Source organism: Nerophis ophidion, linkage group LG13, assembly GCF_033978795.1.
Source record: "Nerophis ophidion isolate RoL-2023_Sa linkage group LG13, RoL_Noph_v1.0, whole genome shotgun sequence".
In the NCBI taxonomy this organism is placed as follows: domain Eukaryota; kingdom Metazoa; phylum Chordata; class Actinopteri; order Syngnathiformes; family Syngnathidae; genus Nerophis; species Nerophis ophidion.
The window spans coordinates 12,547,196-12,571,056 of NC_084623.1; the positions used below are offsets into that span (position 1 = coordinate 12,547,196).

The 23,861-nt window shown below is 41.3% G+C and overlaps 1 protein-coding gene across 7 annotated transcripts in view; it reads right to left on the reverse strand.

The window, feature by feature from the left end:
- LOC133564244 (poly(rC)-binding protein 3) overlaps nucleotides 1-23,861 on the reverse strand; it is a 118,608-nt gene that overhangs the window by 27,292 nt on the left and 67,455 nt on the right. For all 7 annotated transcript variants that reach the window (XM_061918424.1, XM_061918423.1, XM_061918422.1 and 4 more), the window contains exons 3-7: nucleotides 13,498-13,655; nucleotides 7,163-7,186; nucleotides 7,044-7,076; nucleotides 3,434-3,550; nucleotides 1,090-1,221 (exon numbers count right to left, since the gene is read on the reverse strand). In XM_061918424.1, coding sequence (XP_061774408.1) covers nucleotides 1,090-1,221; nucleotides 3,434-3,550; nucleotides 7,044-7,076; nucleotides 7,163-7,186; nucleotides 13,498-13,572 — 381 coding nt within the window. In that variant the 5' untranslated portion in view covers nucleotides 13,573-13,655. The remainder of the gene's footprint in view (nucleotides 1-1,089; nucleotides 1,222-3,433; nucleotides 3,551-7,043; nucleotides 7,077-7,162; nucleotides 7,187-13,497; nucleotides 13,656-23,861) is intronic.

The following is a 23,861-nucleotide window of genomic DNA, read 5'->3' on the forward strand; positions in this document are numbered from 1 at the left end:
CGCATACTGTCACAAAACAACAAAATAGAACAAACACAAAAAATGTGGAAAAACACATTTTCACAATGGAGTTCAGGGTGCGCGCATTGTGCATTCAACCAATTGCAATGGCTGGATGGAACTCTAACTAAACAGATGATGGTCAAGTTGACTGAAGTAGTTTAGTTTTTTTTTATTGAGTGGATAATTTATAGTAAAAGAATGTATTGTGCATGGACACGTCATCTTTAAACACTGTCATGTGTGATGTGGGTGTGGAGAGGCGGAGCCGATGGTCTGACAGAGCGGCAGGGCACGCTGGAGCCCGGCCCAAGATGGCGGCGATGAGGCGGGGAGTTCGAGAGAGTGGCGAGGCGGGACGTGCCGGGAGCGACGCCACGGGCGAGATCAGGTGTGTACATTGCGCACCTGGACACAATTGACGTATCTCCTCTCAATGTATAGAAGGGGAGAAGGAGGAGGGAACGAGGCTAAAGAAGTTGGAGAGCCTGCAGCAGTGCATGAAGAGCGGAAGCGACAGAGAGCAAGACGCAGACGACGGGAGCGGCTGAAAGCGACCGAAGCGCGAGCAGTGGAGGAGGAGCTGAGAAGCGACACGGCGAGAGACTGAAGTTTATTTGAAAAAATAAACAAAAGTCAAACCTGATCAATCATGTCCTTCCTTGGTGGTCCATGGAACCCGCACAACAGCGTGAGACTGTCACAGTGGGTTATACTTGAATTGCTAATGCAACATTCTTGCATTAAAATTTCATTTTTATATTTAACAAACTGATTAAACCTGTTCGTTGGCCTGATACGGCTCCTGGGCCGTACGTTTGACACCCCTGCTATTGTGCATTACATAAGTAACTACATGACCAACAGCCACAGGTGCTATGTGCAGCTCGAAGTGCAGTATTAACTGGAAATGAGTACGTAATTATATTTTACCTACTGCACAACCTATGGGAGACAAATAAAAAATCATTTCTATTGATAAATATTATTGGGAAAACACACAGAATGTACTGTAGAGTCAATGTGGACGGATCATCTTTCCTTGGGAAAATCACATGAAGCACCAAACTAGTATGGATATTATCTTACCTCTCTCATTTCTTTTATTTTGGAACCGCCTTTTCCTATGAGGGAACCACATTGGCTGGCCGGCACTACAAGCCTTAAGGTAACAGGAGGCTTGCTGGTTGCTGGGCTGTTGCTCATGGAACTGATGATGTCCTAAAAAAACATATAAAACAAATTGCTGTAGAAATAGATCGGCGAAAACATTCATTCAGTTAATTCACTCCAACATGATTTACTGTAACATCTTAGAGCAGGGAAGTCTTTTATCAACACCCGTTCTTTTTAGGTGTGCAGTGCAAGCTGAAATGCAGTTATGGCATCTTCTAATAAAGAGGATCCGGATCAGACAACCATATTTTGTCAAGTGTGGAGCAAAAGCGTTGCTACAAAAAGTAGCATTACTGCAAATATGTATCATCATTTGAAAAGTCACCCGCAAGATAATGAAGAGTGCTTACTCCGCATGTCAACATCTCCATTCGGTGCCACAAACCCACAGCATCAAAATGTCGAGGCAAACATTTCCAGGTCAGCACCGTATGAAAAAAATAGTTAACAACAAAAAGGAGACTCTTTGATTTCCTTTTATGCAGCTCATTTTTATTTGACAGTTATCGAAATATCCTGTGTGACATCATGCACAAAAGTGCACTTTATTTGTTTTAAACCGGTATCTGGGTATTATCTTCGACCCAACTCTCTCCTTTGAGGCACACATTAAAAGCGTTACTAAAACGGCCTTCTTTCATCTCCGTAATATCGCAAAAATTCGCTCCATTTTGTCCACTAAAGACGCCGAGATCATTATCCATGCGTTTATTACGTCTCGTCTCGACTACTGTAACGTATTATTTTCGGGTCTCCCCATGTCTAACATTAAAAGATTACAGTTGGTACAAAATGCGGCTGCTAGACTTTTGACAAGAACAAGAAAGTTTGATCACATTACGCCTGTACTGGCTCACCTGCACTGGCTTCCTGTGCACTTAAGATGTGACTTTAAGGTTTTACTACTTACGTATAAAATACTACACGGTCTAGCTCCAGCCTATCTTGCCGATTGTATTGTACCGTATGTCCCGGCAAGAAATCTGCGTTCAAAAGACTCCGGCTTATTAGTGATTCCTAGAGCCCAAAAAAAGTCTGCGGGCTATGAGCGTTTTCCGTTCGGGCTCCAGTACTCTGGAATGCCCTCCCGGTAACAGTTCGAGATGCTACCTCAGTAGAAGCATTTAAGTCTCACCTTAAAACTCATCTGTATACTCTAGCCTTTAAATAGACCTCCTTTTTAGACCAGTTGATCTGCCGCTTTTTTTCTTTCTCCTATGTCCCCCCCCTCCCTTGTGGAGGGGGTCCGGTCCGATGACCATGGATGAAGTACTGGTTGTCCAGAGTCGAGACCCAGGATGGACCGCTCGTCGGGACCCAGGATGGACCGCTCGCCTGTATCGGTTGGGGACGTCTCTACGCTGCTGATCCGCCTCCGCTTGAGATGGTTTCCTGTGGATGGGACTCTCGCTGCTGTCTTGGATCCGCTTGAACTGAACTCTCGCGGCTGTGTTGGAGCCACTATGGATTGAACTTTCACAGTATCATGTTAGACCCGCTCGACATCCATTGCTTTCGGTCCCCTAGAGAGGGGGGGTTGCCCACATCTGAGGTCCTCTCCAAGGTTTCTCATAGTCAGCAATGTCACTGGCGTCCCACTGGATGTGAATTCTCCCTGCCCACTGGGTGTGAGTTTTCCTTGCCCTTTTGTGGGTTCTTCCGACGATGTTGTAGTCGTAATGATTTGTGCAGTCCTTTGAGACATTTGTGATTTGGGGCTATATAAATAAACATTGATTGATTGAAACCATGGGTGTCAAATTCTGGCCCGCGGGCCAAATTTGGCCCGGAGTGTAATTTAATTTGGCCCTTGAGGCAATATCAAATTAAGATTGGAGCCGGCCCGCCGGTATTATACAGCGGCGATGCCTCTGTAACACTGCATTCACCGCTGATAATCATACTTGCTCGCCCTCACGATTTTCCCGGGAGACTCCCAAAGTTCAGCGCCCCTCCCGAAAATCTCCCGGGGCAACCATTCTTCCGCATTTCTCCCGATGGGCATTTGTTACAAAGGTTCATGGGAATAAATACAGTAATATATAAGGTTCGAAGCTCATACATTTCAGAAATACAGTATGGCTTGAATATACTATTCAAACACACAATACAGGTGTGATGTACTCATATAGAAAATTGTCAACCTATTTTGCGACTAAATGATTGTATGCCTAAAAATCTGTAGGGGGGGAAGAAATATACATTTTGTCTGATTCAAGAAAATGTGTTTACATGTCATCACACACACATACTGTACCTCCTCAAATTTGTAGGCAATCATAGCAAAAGCCTTGAAGATTGTGTCCGTTGGTCCAGTGATGGTGACAATCCTCTCTGGGCAGTTGCCCTCTGAGATATTGATTCGTGCTCCACTCTGAAAAAAATAGAACCGTTTTGTACTTTTTGACCATGACATCTTCTGAGCTCATGTGAGACTATTGAAGTCCCATCTTAAAACTAATTTGTACACGCTAGCCTTTAAATAGACCCCCCTTTTAGACCAGTTGATCTGCCGTCTCTTGTCTGCTCTACCCCCCCCTCTCCTGAGGGGCGTCCCCACATCTGCAGTCCCTTCCAAGGTTTCTCATTGTATCCCTTAGGGTTAGGTTTTTTCTTGCCCGATGTCGTTGTGGCTTATGCAGCCCTTTGAGACACTCGTGATTAAGGGCTATATAAATACACTTTGATTGATTAATGATATTGGATCACATAAGTGATATTGTTCACACTAATTATTAGGCTGTGAATCTTTGGGCATCACACGATTCGATTTTTTAAGGTAATGATTCAATTAAGAATAGATTCCCGGTTCAAAACGATTCTCGATTCAAAATCCATACTTTGTAATAAGAATAGATGCCAGTTCTACATTCCTGCATAAAATGGATTGATAAACTCTAATCATTTCTATATTACTTTCCTTAAAATGCTTTCCGAAAATTGAATGAAGTGAAATAAAAAAAGGGCAACAAGAGAAATAAGTACACTCTTGGCATTCTCTTGATGACCTTCAAGAGGTTATTCACCTGAAATGGTTTTCACTTCACAGGTGTGCTCCAAGCTCATCCAGAGAATGCCAAGAGTGTGCAAAGCAATAATCAGAGCAAAGGGTGGATATTTTGAAGAAGCTACAATACGAAACATGTTTTCAGTTATTTCACCTTTGTTTGTTAGGTACATAAAAAATGTGTTCATTCATAGTTTTGATGCCTTCAGTGACAATCTGCAATGTAAATAGTCTTGCAAATAAAGGTGTGTCCAAACTTTTTCACTGTACTGTATATATATATATATATATATATTTTTGAGGTGTAACGGTACGGGGGTATCGGTTCGGTTCAGAGGTGTACAGAACGAGTTTCCACACGGACATATAAAGTAGCGTACCGCATGTTGTGTATAACAATGCACACCGAGGCACAAAACAAAACAGGGCTAAGATAGACTGACCATAACTCCTCTTTTCACCGGATGTGTCCTCTTTTGCGGGGCTGTCCGGGTGGAGTTTCTTAAATGCTTCAAATGTCCAGCATTTTAAGTTAGGGTTGTGTGTATTTTCAATGTACGCTCAGGGTTAAGAAGGGGTTAAAAACAAAACAAATTGTGCACGTAGCAGCATCCGTGAGGGAGGGGCAGACACAGAGAGAGCGAGAGAGTTATGATAAACGCGCATGCGTCGCCAGGTTCTGCTTTTTATTAAAAGATTTATCAGATTTTATTTATTATTATCTATAGCAGGGGTATCAAAAGTGTGCCCCGGAGGCCATTTGCGGCCCACAGCTAATGTTTTAAAGGCCCACGGCACATTCTAAAAATACTATTAAAATAAACAAAAACATAACAAAAGTGAGATAAAAAAAAGCTTAAAAGTTAAATGTAATTTAGAAAAAAGTTTTAATGTTGACTAATAAAACAAAACTGTTTTTTTTTTCTTTCAAACTGTCATTGCTCAAAACATAATATTGAATCAAAATCAATGTTATTATGAATTATTGACCTATCCGAGGTTTTGATTACTTCACATCAAATATTCCACAGATTTTGCAAATGTAGTAAATAAATAACCAAAACATGTATATTTTATTGTTTTCCTACTGTACCGAAAATGACGTCTAAACAGAGGTACGTACCGTACTGAAATTTTTGTGTACGTTACACCCTTAATATATATATATATATATATATATATATATATATATATATATATATATATATATATATATATATATATATATATATATATATATATATATATATATATATATATATATATATATATATATATATATATATGTCACGCCTGTAAGTAATGTTTTGGTCATGCTATGTTTAGTTTTTGGACATTCAGTCACGTTTTACACTTACTGGTTTTGTTTATTTCCATGCCAACTCATTAGTTTTCACCTGTCATGTCACGTCCCTGTTCTCAGCCTCACACCTGTTTTCACTAATGATCATAGCTATTTGAGTCACTCTTTTTCTTGTCTTCATCCTGGAATCTTCACACTCGAACGCACCCTACCCATGCTGCACCCCCTTCACGCCCTCGTTTATCTGCTTCATGCCTTGCCACGCTGTTCATTTTGTCCAAGTAAGTCTTTGTTTATAGTTCATAGCCAATTGTTTTTGTGCAAAGTCCTTTAGTTTATGTCCATCCTTTCATGCCATCGAGCAGGTGTTTTTGTTTCACGTTTGAACTGTTTAGCCAAGTTTCTTCCTCCATTGTGAGCGCTTTTTGTTGTTTGTTTATTAAATAAACAACCATGTACTCACCTCCACGCCGCACTCGTGCTGATTCTCATCTGCATCGAAGAAACAATCCACGTCCAAGCCTTGTTGTGACATATATATATATATATATATATATATATATATACATATCTCAAATGATTTAAAAAAAAAAAAGATTAAAAAAATATATATATATATATATATATATATATATATATACATATATATATATATACATATATATATATATATATATTTTTTTATCTTTTTTTTTTTTAAATCATTTGAGAATCGTTACAAACAAGAATCGCGATTAATCTGAAAATCTATTTTTGTTTTGACACCCCTACTAATTAAACTAATTCAGGGGTGAAATGCGGATTATTGTGAATGGCCTGGGTCAAAAATATAGTACAGTAGAGTAGAGAGGGTGGTTTTAAGGATTTGATGCATGGTTTTTGTTTTTTCCCATTTTTACTTTTTAATCATTTTAGTTCAAATTGACAAAAACAACTATGGGCAATCCGCAACTTTAACGATTTTCTAACGTCGACAAGGATCGAACCTTGTTTTCCTGCTTAACATGCGCACTGTTACCACTAAACCCCCAGAGTTTGCCGTGATAAATACTGGTGCTATAAATACAAATATGATAGCTGTGTCTGGTAATGTTTGTTTATTACATTTCATATAAACACCCTGTCATTTATTAGTTGAGCTTTAACAAGCTATTTTTGTTTGGAGTTTTTTTAGTATATTTACTACCTGATTTCATGGCACAATTCTTCAATGACTGCAATAAGAAACATGTTTAATGTTTTTGTTCAATTACAACTATAATGACATTTTCTTGTGTTTACTTTTATTTTGTAAAACGATCAAAATACATTTTGGTGCTATTACCAAAATATTGGTATCAAGACAACCCGAGTCCGAACGATATCTTCAAATGGATCATATTTGTACATTGTTTGACCAATTTAATAAATCCATTCCATAATTTATTTCCACTTACTGATACGCTAAATGTCTTAAGTGTTTTGCGTGCATACAGATATTTGAATGTGATGAATGGCTGCATAAATACATTGATTAATTTATTGATAACTAATATAATGAATGCTGGTGAAACATACCTCTTCTCGCATCTTCTTCACCGTCTCCCCTTTCTGGTGGGGAAAAAAAACAAGAAACATTTCCACTTTGCAGTGAAGAAAAAGTGTTTGTGTGAGTGATGTGAACAAAAATAACATACCTTTCCAATTATACTCCCCACTTCCTACGAAACAAACAAAAAAAAAAAAGGTGTTTACTCCAAAAGTCCACTGTATAATTTATTATGAGGGCATTTCATCACAGAGCGAGGTCAGAGGAGTCCGACTGGGGAGGGGTCGCACAGGGATCTCCTTCTGCATGTCATCACTCTTCATGAGACGGTGGCACAGTGGGGAGGGTGCAGCTCTGGCTGTGTGTCAACACACGAGTCCTCTCCTCCGTGACTAAGGGTGACTGTACATCCATCGTGTATTTGAATTTCCAGGCCACCGTGTTCTCGAAGTCGACATTAATATTCATGCACTTTTCACACAGCCACCCTTTAAACTTCAAAGTATTTACCCTTGGTTTTGCTTTTTCCTTAAAAAGACAAAAGTCCAGGTGGTTGTAACTCTTAGATGCACAGTTTGGGATTCTTGTTCTTTAAAATTTTTCAAATAAAAAGTTTCTAATATATTCGTAGTCCGGGTATTCCTCATAAAACATATTTGTGACATGAGGCGTTTTCAACAAGTGGGGTCAAAAATTACCCCCAATTAGTTCCTATGAAATCTTCTAAGGACCTTTAAATTCTTAGCAATTCTGACTGTCCTGTATACACATCTGATGTCATCTCTCACGTCTGATGCAACTTTGACTGTCAATACTGTCCCATTTACACGTCTGATGCAACTTTGACTGTCAATACTGTCCCATTTAGACATCTGATGTCATCTCTCACATCTGATGCAGCTTTGACTGTCATTACTGTCCCATTTAGACATTTGATGCAACTTTGACTGTCAATACTGTCCCATTTAGACATCTGATGTCATCTCTCACATCTGATGCAACTTTGACTGTCAATACTGTCCCATTTACACAACTGATGCAACTTTGACTGTCAATACTGTCTCATTTACATATTTGATGCAACTTTGGCTGTCAATACTGTCTCATTTACACATTTGATGCAACTTTGACTGTTATTACAATCCCGTTTACACATCTGATGCATCTTTGACTGTCAATACTGTCCCATTTACACACCTGAAGCAACTTTGACTGTCAATACTGTCCCATTTACACTGATACAACTTTGACTGTCAATACTGTACCATTTACACATCTGATACAACTTTGACTTCAATACCGTCCCATTTACACATCAGATGCAATGTTGACCGTCAATACTGTCCCATTTACACATCTGATGCAACTTTGACTGTCAATACTGTTCCGTTTACACATCTGATGCAACTTTATCTGTAGATACTGTCCCATTTACACATCTTATGCAACTTTGACTGTCAATACTTTCCCACTTGCACATCTGATGTCATCTCTCACATCTGATGCAACTTCGACTATCAATACTGTCCCACTTACACATCTGATGTCTTCTCTCACATATGATGCAACTTTATACATCAATACTGTCCCATTTACACACCTGCTGCAACGTTGACTGTCAATACTGTCCCATTTACACATCTGATGCAACTTTGACTGTCAACACTGTCCCATTTACACATTTGATGTCATCTCTCACATCTGATACAACTTCGACTGTCAATACTGTCCCACTTACACATCTGATGTACTCTTATATCTGATGCAACTTTAACTGTCAATACCGTCCCATTTACACATCTGATGCAAATTTGACTGTCAATACCGTCCCATTTACACGTCTGATGTCATCTCTCACATCCGATGCAACTTCGACTGTTGCATCATTGTCCCATTTACTCTCATTTACATTTAGTTTGTTCCATTTGGAGTTCTTCCTAGCCAGGTGGGACTTTTCCAAGCAACCAACAACCTTTTTGGGGCCAGGTTGTGTTGTCCAACACCGATTGGTTCAACACAGTTGGAGGCATACCTAATACATATTTTTCAAACCCACGACTGCCGTTAGAATATACACAGCGACTTATGTCTTATTTCTTGTGTATTTCTATTATGACTTGACAACGGAGAAGACGAAGAACAAAATGAGTTTTCGAGATGCAGCAACTTTTTTGGGGCATCTTTGTGCTGAAGAACACTGATCAGTAAAAATATTTTGGAGTCTTTTTACTCACTCGTAGTCTCTTGACTATATGCAGTTTCCATTCATCCATTTTCTACCACTTGTCCCATTCGGGTTTATTTTTGTATATTACTTTTACAAACTTAATTTGCTCAACCTAAGCAATGAGAAGTGGACGGACGCTAATAAACGTATTTATGAAGGACTCGAAGCGGCGACCTCAGACGATTACTACTCTGACTTGATTGGGTAAATGTGAAATAAAGGAGGCTGTACACCAGTGGAACAAAGGTTAATAACATAAAATATTAACTATTTACTTTATTACATGTTGTAGGAGTAGTCAGTGATACTCCATGTGTGTAGTTATTAGCCTCAACTCGAGTAAACATAATGCTAAAGCTAACAACCTAGCGGTAAAGTTGAAGTGTTTGTTATCGGCGTGCGACAAACACTGACATTTATTATTTTTATATTGTTATTTACAGCTGAAAGCGACTGAAAGGAATCGCCTTACCCTCATGAATTCATCATTTACCGAGACTTTCTGACTGTAGGACATTGCAGACAAAAGCCTGACTTTTTATGAACAATTCAGTACACTTTATTTAGAAATCAGATTGTCGATTGATTTGTATTTGATTTACTTATTTTTTAGTGAAATAACTGTTATCTACATGGTATCAGTGTATAAATTTAGTAAACAGCTCCTCATACGTCATCAGCCTGACTCGTATAAACTACCCTGAACTGTGAAATGCGGTGGAAACACAAACCACACACTTCTACAGGAACCTATAGATCCTGGAACCAGAGGTTCCAGAAGCCAAAAGTTCCTGAACTTTGGACATTTGGACTCATGCACCTGTTAATCACCACAGCATTATTTAAGCCTGTAGTTGCCAGGCAGTCAGCCTGTCGACATCACCCTCCACACACCCTTGATACCTGATTGCTCACTTCTTGCCAAAGATTCGTGCTTTTCACTTCACAGTAAGTGTTTTCGTTTTTGTTGTCAATAATTCTGCCATTGTGCGAGTTTTTGTTTTCAGAGCCAAGTTTGATCCTCCGCAGTGAGCGCCTTTCGTTTATTCCTTTTTAGAGTTAAGCGTAAAAGATGTCGATACCTTCACATCGTGTCCGATCCAATCGCTTTGCACCACGGGAAAACAAACCGCACCGTAGTCCACGTCATGACAAGTTAAAGTAAAAGTTAGAGTAACAATGATAGTCACACACAAACTAGATGTGGTAAAATCATTCTCTGGATTTGACCCATCACCCTTAATCACCCCCTGGGAGGTGAGAAGAGCAGTGAGCAGCAGCAATGGTCACGCCCGGGAATTTTTTTTGGGTGATTTAACCCCCAGGGCCCTATTGTTGCCAGACAATTGTCGGTTCTGCAGTTTGCTGCAATGATTTGGGATACTCCAACATCTTTAACCTTAACAACTACAACTACATAGTTCATTCTAATGCCCCAAATGTAAAACCGACTTGGTTACATTTCTTGAGAAATAGAAGTATTAAAGTTCTACTTCACCAGAAGAAAAACAAACTATTGTATCGTGTGACACAGACTGTTTATTATTGAGAACTCAGCCTTGTCCACGTGTTTAGTCCTTGGGCTGGATACCAAACATTGTAAATTGGTCCCAGTGGTTCACTATCATCGGATATGAGAGCTTGCTGCAATAAGAGTGAAAACTCATTTGTAACCTTTGGGCCAAAGTACGATATGATTCCAGAAGAGAGGAGATATTACTGATAGAACCGTAGGGATGGTATAGATCTCTGTTTGGACATTTCTCTGTGGAGTTTGCATGTTTTGTCGTGCATGCATGGGCTTTTACCCATATTCCTAAATCTAGGTTAGGTTAAAGACCTACTGAAACCCACTACTACCGACCAGGCAGTCTGATAGTTTATATATCAATGATGAAATATTAACATTGCAACACATGCCAATACGGCCGGTTTAGTTTACTAAATTAAAACTTTTAATTTTTTTCTGTTGAAAATGTCGCGGAATGATGACGTCTCGGGTTGTAGCGGACATATTAGCCCAGCACTCGTCTCTTTTCATCGCATAATTACACAGTCATTTGGACATCTGTGTTGCTGAATCTTTTGCAATTTGTTCAATTAATAATGGAGACTATAAAGAAGAATGCCGTTGGTGGAAAGCGGTTGATTGAAGCTTTAACACAGAGAGGTCAAGCAAACATGTTTCTCTACGTCAACCAGCAGGCTTTTGGATGGGAAAATAAGTCGGCTCTTACCGGAGACTTCAGTGGATTATGGGACCTTCTCCTGTAGCTGTCAGAAAGGCAGTTGTGATCTTGGCTCCTCCATTGGCTTCTCTCATAGACACTGGCGTTCACCGCAGCCATCTGACATTCAGGTATGACTTCGGAATCTCACTAAAATACTATTAACACAATAAGCAGATAAGGGATTTTCCACAATTATCCTGGTAAATGTGTCTAATTACATGTGAAACGCTACCACTGGCGCCGCCTGGAGCCGTCGCTTTTTATTTTTTAGTGCATCACTCTAACTTTCCTTATCCACGAATCTTTCATCCTCGCTTTTTCGGTCCGAATAGCTCTTGCTGCTGGAGGCTATGATTAAAAACAATGTGAGGATGTGAGGAGTCCTACAACCCGTGACGTCACACGCACATCTTCTGCTACTTCCGGTACAGGCAAGGCTTTTTTATTAGGGACCAAAAGCTGTGAACTTTTTCGTTGATGTTCTCTACTAAATCTTTTCAGCAAAAACATGGCAATATCGCAAAATGATCAAGTATGACACATAGAATGTACCTGCTATCCCCGTTTAAATAAGAAAATCTCATTTCAGTAAGCCTTTAATTGAAGACTATAAATTGTCCGTATGTATGATTGTGAGTGTGAATGGTTGTTTCTTCCAGGCAATATACAGGAAACCAATCTACAGAATAAAAAATGTTGGGTTAATAAATAACCCAATTTTAACCCAACTGCTGGTTCAGATAAGGACAAACCCCTTATTTGAGTTATTTTAACTCAACATTTTGGGTGACTCGAGAGGAGCCAGATGAGGTGGTTCGGGCATCTGCTCAGGATGCCACCCAAACGCCTCCCTAGTCTGACCGGCCGGAGGCCACGGGGAAGACCCAAGACAAGTTGGGAAGACTATGTCTCCCGGCTTGCCTGGGAACGCCTCGGGATCCCCTGGGATGAGCTGGACGAAAAGGGCCGGAGAGAGAGAAGTTTGGGCGTCTCTGCTTAGGCTGCTGCCCCCGAGACCCGACCTTGGATAAGCGGAAGAAAATTAAATGGATGGATGACTCCTTTAATGCACCCTATAATCCTGTGCGCCTTTTATATGAAAAAAGATCGAAAATAGACCATTCATCTGCAGTGCGCCTTATAATCCGGTGCGCCCTATGGTCTGGAAAATACGGTGATTTGAATAGTCTGTCATAAAATGAATCATGAAATAATATTATTGAAAGCCAAGATGACAGAGAAACTACACCAGCAATGCAACATGATTATTACAAACTGTATAAGCAAGAAGGAGAAAAAAATAATTTGTGACTGTCAAGACTCAGACTATGATGCTGTTTGTTTTCCCGTGGTGCAAAGCGACTGGGCGGGAAATGACGTGAAGGTATTGACATATTTTAAATTTTACTATAAACAGGAACAAACAAAAGGCGCTCTCAGCGGAGGTTCAAAACTTGGCTATGAAAACAAAAACTTGCACGAAGGCAAAACTATGGACATAAAACAAAAACTTGCACTATGGCATGAATAAGGAAAAACTTACTTGGAAGGAGAAAGGAACATGGATAACTAGGGTGTTTCGAGGGTGCGTAGAAGGTGATGTCGCCAGGCTGACTGCCTGGCAACGACAGGCTTAAATAGGTGCAGTGATGACAGGTGCGTGAGTCCAGATAAATCAGGTGCGTGACTCGTGAACACATAACAGGTGAGAACTGATGGGTTGGCATGGTGACAAAACAAACAAGAGTGCCCAATGAATCCAAAACAAAACGTGACCACAAAACATGACAGTGATACATTGTGGCCTAGTATGTTCTACCCAGATGTATTCCATCTTCCTGCCACCATCCAAAAAGTTCATCATTGTGAATGTTCTGCAAACCAATGGCGACCAGTCCAGGTCTTATTGAGGACAAGTGGTATGGCAAATGAATGTAATACAGAAATAGATGCTAAATTAATAAATCTAACCCCTGAACATAGTCATGGTCATTAAAGAAAGGATTATGCACAATGTTTACTTACTTTTCCATGCATAAGGAGACGGATGGTAAGGGTGACATTGAGACCACCCTCCGACTGGGCTTTGGTACACTCCATGCCAGGAGGAGGTATGACCGGATGATGCTGCTGGAGTCCTCAAAGGAAGAAGGAAAAGGATGGTACTCCTGCCAGCCAGGCACCTGCCAAACACACATTTCAACAGACACTTATGCATAATGATACTTAACACATCTCTAGTCATCACTGTGATTGAAGAACAATGTAATAAGATCTGTTAAAACAGAACCCTACAATGCCTAAAATTAATACAATCACTAGACTCGGGGGATGTTCATTCAGTTGTTTTTAGAAACCCCGTTTTCATATGAGTTGGGAAATTGTGTTGGATATAAATCAGTTCATTAGATGCATCAGTCCATCTTAGATGATATCAGACCCGGAGAAGCCGGCGGCGTTTCTGGATGTTGTTGATAAATGGCTTTCGCTTTGCATTGTAGAGCTTTAACTTTCACTTACAGATGTAACGAAGAACTGTAGTTTGTGACAGTGGTTTTCTGAAGTGTTCCTGAGCCCATGTGGTGATATCCTTTAGAGATTGATGTCGGTTTTTGATACGGTGCCGTCTGAGGGATCGAAGGTCACGGTCATTCAATGTTGGTCTCCGGCCATGACGCTCACGTGGAGTGATTTCTCCAAATTCTTTGAACCTTTTGATGATATCATGGAGCGTGGATGTTGAAATCCCAAAATTTCTTGCAATTGCACTTTGAGAAATGTTGTTCTTAAACTGTTTGACTATTTGCTCACACAGTTTGGACAAAGGGGTGTACCTCGCCCGATCCTTTCTTGTGAAAGACTGAGCATTTTTTGGGAAGCTTTTTTTATACCCAATTATGGCACCCCCCTGTTCCCAATTAGCCTGCACACCTGTGGGATGTTCCAAATAAGTTTTTGATGAGCATTTCTCAACTTTATCAGTATATATTGCCACCCTTTCTAATTTCTTTGGCAAGTGTTTTCTGGCATCAAATTCTAAAGTAATTATTATTTGCAAAAAATAATCAGGGCTCCGCAGCCCCGTCTCTGCATCTGCATCTCCTCCAGTCTCTCCAAACGGACTCTGGTGTGGCAGAGACCCAGCAGCTGGTCTCCACGACCAAAAGGCTCCGGGGAGTCATATTCAGAAGCCCACAAAGAAATCTGCGTTCAAAGAACTCCGGCTTATTAGTGATTCCCATAGCCCAAAAAAAGTCTGCGGGCTATAGAGGGTTTTCTATTCGGGCTCCAGTACTCTGGAATGCCCTACCGGTGTATGAACTTTGGTGCAACTTGCTGCGTTGTTTTCCAGTAATACAAACTAACTGGACCGGACATGGCGCGAAGGTAAATACATGATATTAATTTTAACTCAAAAGCTACAAACAAAAGACGCTCACAGTGGAGGAACAAAACTTAATGCAGGGAACAAAAACACAAAGGCAGAAGTATGAACATGAAACAAAAACACTTTCGGTGACGAGAACTACGGCATGGACCAAACGAACACAAGAGATCCAACATGGACAGAGCAAGAGATGAATGACGTCATTTGAGGAATGTCGCTAGGTCGACTACCTGGCAACTACAGGCTTAAATGATAGTGACTTTATTAACAACAGGTGCGTGAGTTCAAACAAATGAGGCAGGCGAAACTAATGGTTGTCATAGAAACTAAAACGAACCAGGGTGCGCAAAAACAGGAACTAATGGAGTGAAAAACAAAACAGAACGTAACTAAACAGAATCCAGACCACAGAACATGACACCCGGTAACAGTTAGAGATGCTACCTCAGTAGAAACATTTAAGTTCCGTCTTAAAACCCCTTTTTAGACCAGTTTATCTGCCGTTTCTTTGCTTTTCTCCTCTGCCCCCCTATCCCTTGTGGGGGTGGTTGGCAGGTCCGGTGGCCATGGATGAAGTAATTCAATGTGAATGCCATTAAGTGGTGTGTCACATGCTAGTTAGTATCGGTTACTAGGCACTTCCATTAATTGTACCTGACAACTCTTCATGCATCCTTCATTAATATACCCTCTTACACACAAACTTAAGAAAACCCATTGAATAATAAGGGGCACTAATTGGGTCGTCGCTCTAATTTATTTATTGCAATTAGATTACATATCTGGGTGTACATTCCAATTAGAAAGCCCCACGTCAATTCATGAGGCTCAGCAAAAACTCTGGCTGTGATTTTTCATCCGTAAAGAGGTTGCCCTGCTGTCATTTCACCAGTGCGTAATCTATTCTCATGTTACCCATAATTATCCTTCGAATGTCAAAACAAGGACTGTGATGGGGTTTGTTTTCCCGGAATGCAAAGGAAGGTGACGGGACATGGCGTGAAGGTAAATACATACTTGTATTTATCTATAAAAAAAAAAGTGCAATGTAAAGGCGGCATAGCTCGGTTGGTAGAGTGGCCGTGCCAGCAACTTGAGGGTTGCAGGTTCGATTCCCGCTTGTGCCATCCTAGTTACTGCCGTTGTGTCCTTGGGCAAGACACTTTACCCACCTGCTCCCAGTGCCACCCACACTGGTTTGAATGTAACTTAGATATTGGGTGTCACTATGTAAAGCGCTTTGAGTCACTTGAGAAAAGCGCTATATAAATATAATTCACTTCACTTCACAAGGCGGAGAACAAACTTGGCAAAAAAAAAAAAAACTACCACAAAGGCAAAAAACTTAGGACATGAAAAACTCGCTAACTGTGACTTGAATAAACAAAACTTACGTGCTGGGCATGAAGGATGAAGAGAATTAACGGAGAATGGAACAACAACAATGACATCAGGCCGACTGCCTGGCAACTACAAGCTTAAATAATAGTGTCATGATTAACACAGGTGCGTGGACCCCGACTTAAACAAGTTGAAAAACTTTTTCGGGTGTTACTATATCGTGGTTAATTGTACGGCATATGTACTGAACGGTGCATCCATCCATCCATTTTCTACCGCTTATTCCCTTTTGGGGTCGCGGGGGGGCGCTGGCGCCTATCTCAGCTACAATCGGGCGGAAGGCGGGGTACACCCTGGACAAGTCGCCACCTCATCGCAGGGCCAACACAGATAGACACACAACATTCACACTCACATTCACACACTAGGGCCAATTTAGTGTTGCCAATCAACCTATCCCCAGGTGCATGTCTTTGGAAGTGCAATCTATTAATAAAAGTTTCAATCAATCAATCAATCAGTCCTAAACAAATCAGGTGCGTGAGTCCAAATGAGTACAGGTGAAACCAATGAGTTGTCATGGCATCAAAACAGGGGAGTGAATAAACAGGAACTAATGGAGTCTAGAAGTAACATAACACAACTAAACAAAACATGATCACAAAACATGACATTGAATACAGCATGCTAAAGAATATTTTGTGCAAAGAAGATGTTTAATTAAACAAAACTTACATGCTGGGTATGAAGGATGAAGAGAATTAACAGAGAATGGAACAACAACAATGACACCAGGCCGACTGCCTGGCAACTACAAGCTTAAATAATAGTGATATGATTAACACAAACTTAAACTTGTTTAAGTTTTTCAACTTAAACAAGTTTAAAAACGTATTCGGTGTTACTATATAGTGGTCAATTGTACGGCATATGTACTGAACAGTGCAATCTATTAATAAAAGTTTCAATCAATCAGTCCTAAACAAATCAGGTGCGTGAGTCCAAATGAGTACAGGTGACACCAATGAGTTGTCATGGAATCAAAACAAGGGAGTGAAAAAACAGAAACTAATGGAGTCTAGAAGTAACATAACACAACTAAACAAAACATGATCACAAAACATGACATTGAATACAGCATGGCAAAGAATATTTTGTGCAAAGAAGATGTTTAATTAAACAAAACTTACGTGCTGGGTATGAAGGATGAAGAGAATTAACAGAGAATGGAACAACAACAATGACACCAGGCCGACTGCCTGGCAACTACAAGCTTAAATGATAGTGATATGATTAACACAAACTTAAACTTGTTTAAGTTTTTCAAATTAAACAAGTTGAAAAACTTATTCGTTGTTACTATATAGTGGTCAATTGTACAGCATATGTACTGAACGGTGCAATCTATTAATAAAAGTTTCAATCAATCAGTCCTAAACAAATCAGGTGCGTGAGTCCAAATGAGTACAGGTGAAACCAATGAGTTGTCATGGCATCAAAACAAGGGAGTGAAAAAACAGAAACTAATGGAGTCTACAAGTGACATAACGCAACTAAACAAAACATGATCACAAAACATGACATTGAATACAGCATGGCAAAGAATATTTTGTGCAAAGAAGATGTTTAATTAAACAAAACTTACATGCTGGGTATGAAGGATGAAGAGAATTAACAGAGAATGGAACAACAACAATGACACCAGGCCGACTGCCTGGCAACTACAAGCTTAAATAATAGTGATATGATTAACACAAACTTAAACTTATTTAAGTTTTTCAAATTAAACAAGTTTAAAAACTTATTCGGGTGTTACTATATAGTGGTCAATTGTACGGCATATGTACTGAACGGTGCAATCTATTAATAAAAGTTTCAATCAATCAGTCCTAAACAAATCAGGTGCGTGAGTCAAAATGAGTACAGGTGAAACCAATGAGATGTCATAGCATCAAGACAAGGGAGTGAAAAAACAGGAACTAATGGAGTCTTGAAGTAACATAACGCAACTAAACAAAACATGATCACAAAACATGACATTGAATACAGCATGCTAAAGAATATTTTGTGCAAAGAAGATGTTTAATTAGATTTTGCACATGGAATGAGGACTTTATTTTTTGTCTTCCGTAATTCCAGCTCACTAGAGAACGCTATGTTATTATAATGTCATACAAAAGAAGCGTCTTATCACCTGCAAGCTGCATTGGTATAGCATCCTCCATCTGCAGTGGACCTTCTACCGTTTCAAAATGGTCCGTAAACGTCCGCTCATTTTAATTTATGAGGGGAAAAATTGTTACTGCGGCAGAGAGGATCATACTGTATGCTTTCAGCAATTTTGCAAGAAGCTGCTGTGAGCGCACCACATGCCCTCATTTGGCCCCAAAACCAAACTGTAAACCTGTCATCGGCACTCACTAAGGGCCCCCCCTGTTCTCCCACGTGCTTAAGTGAAAATAGCTGTGCTATTGCGCAGATTCTGGCTGTGCAGGATTGTCCCACTTGTCTTAAGTCTGTCACAGCGCGCCTTCATCCAAGATGTGCATTTTGGGTAAAGCAACAGTTAAATGTGAGCGTTCCCAGTCAAATCTGCGAATTCTCCCATCGACTTAAGTACTTTGGTTTTTACGCCCCCGCTAAGGCTGGAATAAGTCCAGTGTCCCTTTGAAAGGTGAAACATTGCACTTGATGTTTAAATAGAGCACCCTTTTAGACCAGTTGATCTGCCGTCACTTTTCTGCTCTGCACCCCCTTCTCCTGCGTGGAGAGGGTTAGTTGAAGGATGCTGATATGTTTAAGAGTTCTTCCTTTTTTACATAGCCATGTTTAGAGTACTTTTCCTTTGTGTATTCTACCAGCCTCTCTTTGTCTTCAGATCCCAGGTTAGTGTCGGAAACCATCGGAACGTGAAGACAACCCCCACGTCTCTCTCTTTTTTCTTTTTTTTTTCCAAGATGGCGCTGCTGTAGTAGCTGCTGTAGGCAGGAGCTCTGTGCTCTTGTGTCATCCTTTTGTGTTTCCCTCTTGTTTTCATGTGTTATTATATATTTTTTTGCCTTTTGGTCCGGGACCCTTTGGGACTGTGTGACAAGGGGTGTCACTTTCGTGACCTCTGTGGTGCTTTTTTTTTGTGGACTTCTGGATCTGCCTCCTGGGAGCCTTTTGGCCATGGAGACCAGCTGCTGGGTCTCTGCCACACCGGAGTCGCTTTGGAGGGACTGGAGGAGAAGCGGATGAGGGGACAGGGCTGCGGAGCTAACAATGAGCGCTGGGACGGAGAGGCTTCGAGGTGTCTTGGCTGTGTGAGCAGGTGTCGGACACCTCAGTCTCCTTGGACGTATCCTCGCTCATCCATGCGGAGTGGACACTGGCCGAGAGTGGAGTCGGCTGTCTTGGTTGCTTTGTTGGGTCTGCTCCTGTCTCTGGTCATGCTCCCTCCACCCCAGCGGACGATGGCGTGGAACACCACAGAGGCCACCACAGTGGATATGTTTCTTTTACTTTTTATTCATAGCTCTATGTAGAAGTGTCTGGTTGTATCTGCTACTTTAATGTCTTTAATGTCCTATGTGTTCTTTGATGTTTGATGTTTCCCTCTTACACACATGTAAGAGGGATGTGTACTATGGCTATGAGTTGTTGTTTTTTTCCCTTGGCCTCAGTCTGCACCCCCTCTCCAGGGCCCAGCTAAGACCGATTTTTTTTTTTTATTTTAATCTTCTATTTTTTTCTCCCCCCCCTTGTTTACCTGTATCTCATCTTTTTTTGTAAGGGGCGCTGGAAGCCGGCAGACCCGTCAGCGGTCCTGTTCTGTCTCCCTTTAATGTTTGTCTGATCTTGAATGGGATTGTGCTGAAAATTGTAATTTTCCTGAAGGAACTCTCCTGACGGAATAAAAAAAGTACTATCTAATCTAATCTAATCTCTCACTTTATGGTGTTGAGAGGAGGGCTTTCTTTTTTGTGAAAAAGTGTGTTTTTCCCTTGAAATGCCAGATCAATTAGAGAAGCCGATATGAATGTATTGGTTAAGTTGACCTCCTAAAATATGGGTGTCAGACTCTGGCCCGTGGGCCAAATTTGGCCCGCCGTGTATTTTCATCCGGCCCTTGAGCCAATATCAAATTAACATCAGAGCTGGCCCGCCGGTATTATTCACCGCTAATACTCATACTTGCTAACCCCCCCCTGATTTTCCAAAGAGTCTCCCAAATTTCAGTGCCCCTCACGAAAATCACAGGGGGCAACCATTCTCCCAAATTTCTCCCGATTCCCACCTGGACAACAATATTGGGGGCGTGCCTTAAAGGCACTGCCTCGAGCGTCCTCTAAAACCTTTCGTCAGCGTGCCGGCCTAGTCACATGATATATGTGGCTTTTACACACACACACACACGCTAATGCAATGCAAGCTTGGTCAACAGCCATACAAGTGACACTGAGGGTGGCCGTATAAACAACTTTAAGACTGCTATAAACATGCGCCACACTCTGAACAAACACTAAACGAGAATGACAAGCACATTTCGGGAGAACATCCGCACTGTAACACAACATAAACACAACAGAACAAACACACAGAACCCCTTGCAGCACTACCTCTTCCTAAAAATGTATTATTAGCCTGTGGGAAAAGTTTGTTTTGATATTTACCTGAGAAGGCTGCAAATGGAAAAGAGGCATTCAATTTCTATTTAAATTTGATTTGATATGCCATTGCTATTTTTAAATTATTAGTATTATTTGAATCTGGATTTTGCATGTCACTATAAAGTTATATAAGTCTCGCTTGTTTAATATTCAATGCAAAACTTGTTTGGGTCCCTATTAAAAGGTAATTTGTTCCACCTTGGCCCGCGGCTTTGTTCAGTTTAAAATGTTAGCCCACTCTGTGTTTGAGTTTGACACCCCTGTCCTAAAGCTTTAGAAAAACTTGAAAATATTCCGATTCTGTCTCGATGGTCCTTCTTACTCGGCATATATGTCATCAAAAGAACTTGGGATTGAGCAGTAACTTAAAATCCCTGGCAGGAAGAACTGGTCCGACGCAACAGTGACCACAGATGATTCGCTAGCTGTTTAAAGTCAAGATGATCCCCTGCTGGCCCCACTATGGACTGGACTCTCCCACTGTTAACTAGAGGCACTCGACCAGGGGCGCCGCTTGGGATTTTGGGCCCCATGAAAATAATCTTTACAGGGCCCCCAACACATGATTTCATATAATTTCATCATCATTAGGGGCCTCTCTGGGCCCCCCTCCATCATGGGCCCCTAGAATCCGTCTCCTTTACCCCCCCTTTTTGGCGCCCCTGTACTCGACGTCCATAGCACCGGTCACCCACGAGGGGGGCGGTTGTCCCCACATCTGCGGTCCCTTTCAAGGTTTCTCATTGTTAAGTTAAAGTTAAAAGTACCAATTCGAGAGGCCACCTCACTAGAAGCATTTAAGTCTCACCTTAAAACTCATTTTTATACTCTAGCCTTTAAATAGACTCCCTTTTTAGACCAGTTGATCTGCCGTTTCTTTTCTTTTTCTTCTATGTCCCACTCTCCCTTGTGGAGGCGGTCCGGTCCGACCCGGTGGCCATGTACCGCTCGCCTTTGTATCGGCTGAGGACATCTCTGCGCTGCTGATCCGCCTCCGCTTGGGATGGTTTCCTGCTGGCTCCGCTGTGAACGGGACTCTCGCTGCTGTGTTGGATCCGCTTTGGACTGGACTCTCGCGACTGTGTTGGATCCATTATGGATTGAACTTTCACAGTATCATGTTGAACTTTCACAGTATCATGTTAGACCCGCTCGACATCCATTGCTGTCCTCCTCTCCAAGGTTCTCATAGTCATCCTTGTCACCGACGTCCCACTGGGTGTGAGTTTTCCTTGCCCTTATGTGGGCCTACCGAGGATGTCGTAGTGGTTTGTGCAGCCCTTTGAGACACTAGTGATTTAGGGCTATATAAGTAAACATTGATTGATTGATTGAATGATTGTCACACACCGGGTGTGGATAAATTTGTCCTCTGCATTCGACCCATCCCTTTGATCAACCCCTGGGAGGTGAGGGGAGCGTTGGGAATTATTTTTGGTGATTTAACCCCCAATTCCAACCCTTGATACTGAGTGCCAAGCAGGGAGGTAATGGGTCCCATTTATATAGTCTTTAATATGACTCGGCCGGGGTTTGAACCCACAACCTACCGATCTCAGGGCAGACACTCTAACTACTAGGCCACTGAGTAGGTTGGTGGGTATTGTATCCCATTGAGTTGAGTTTTTTTCTTGCCCTGATGTCGTGGCTTGTGCAGCCCTTTGAGACACTTGTGATTAAGGCCTATATAAATAAACTTTGATTGATTGACTGATTGAAGTTTGAATGCATATACCACACATAATAACATGATAAAATAAACATCCAGAAAATATCTCAAATCTATTCTGATCGCTTTAGTTGAAAAACCTAAAAACATCCATTCAGATAAGTATTAAAAGGACCATAATGCCACTCTGTATTATCTATAAAAAAAGGAAAAATCAAAATCGACAATCATTGTTTTAATGCGACCACAGCGAAACTCGATCGCACGTCTGCCAGGTTTGAATATATTGATACTTAACAGACAAGTTTAACAATTTCATCTGGAACGTGATCAATGAACTATGTGACACATTTATTTTAGCGTCTATTCAATCAATCAATCAATCAATGTTTACTTTTATAGCCCTAAATCACTAGTGTCTCAAAGGGCTGCACAAACCACCACGACATCCTCGGTAGGCCCACATAAGGGCAAGGAAAACTCACACCCAGTGGGACGTCGGTGACAATGATGACTATGAGAACCTTGGAGAGGAGGAAAGCAATGGATGTCGAGCGGGTCTAACATGATACTGTGAAAGTTCAATCCACAATGGATCCAACACAGTCGCGAGAGTCCAGTCCAAAGCGGATCCAACACAGCAGCGAGAGTCCCGTTCACAGCGGAGCCAGCAGGAAACCATCCCAAGCGGAGGCGGATCAGCAGCGCAGAGGTGTCCCCAGCCGATACACAGGCGAGCAGTACATGGCCACCGGATCGGACCGGACCTCCTCCACAAGGGAGAGTGGGACATAGAAGAAAAAGAAAAGATCAACTGGTCTAAAAAGGAGGTCTATTTAAAGGCTAGAGTATACAGATGAGTTTTAAGGTGAGACTTAAATGCTTCTACTGAGGTAGCATCTCGAACTGTTACCGGGAGGGCATTCCAGAGTACTGGAGCCCGAACGGAAAACGCTCTATAGCCCGCAGACTTTTTTTGGGCTTTGGGAATCACTAATAAGCCAGAGTCCTTTGAACGCAGATTTCTTGCCGGGACATATGGTACAATACAATCGGCAAGATAGGATGAAGCTAGACCGTGTAGTATTTTATACGTAAGTAGTAAAACCTTAAAGTCACATCTTAAGTGCACAGGAAGCCAGTGCAGGGGAGCCAGTACAGGCGTAATGTGATCAAACTTTTTTGCTCTTGTCAAAAGTCTAGCAGCCGCATTTTGTACCAACTGTAATCTTTTAATGCTAGACATGGGGAGACCCGAAAATAATACGTTGCAGTAATCGAGACGAGACGTAACAAACGCATGGATAATGATCTCGGCGTCTTTAGTGGACAGAATGGA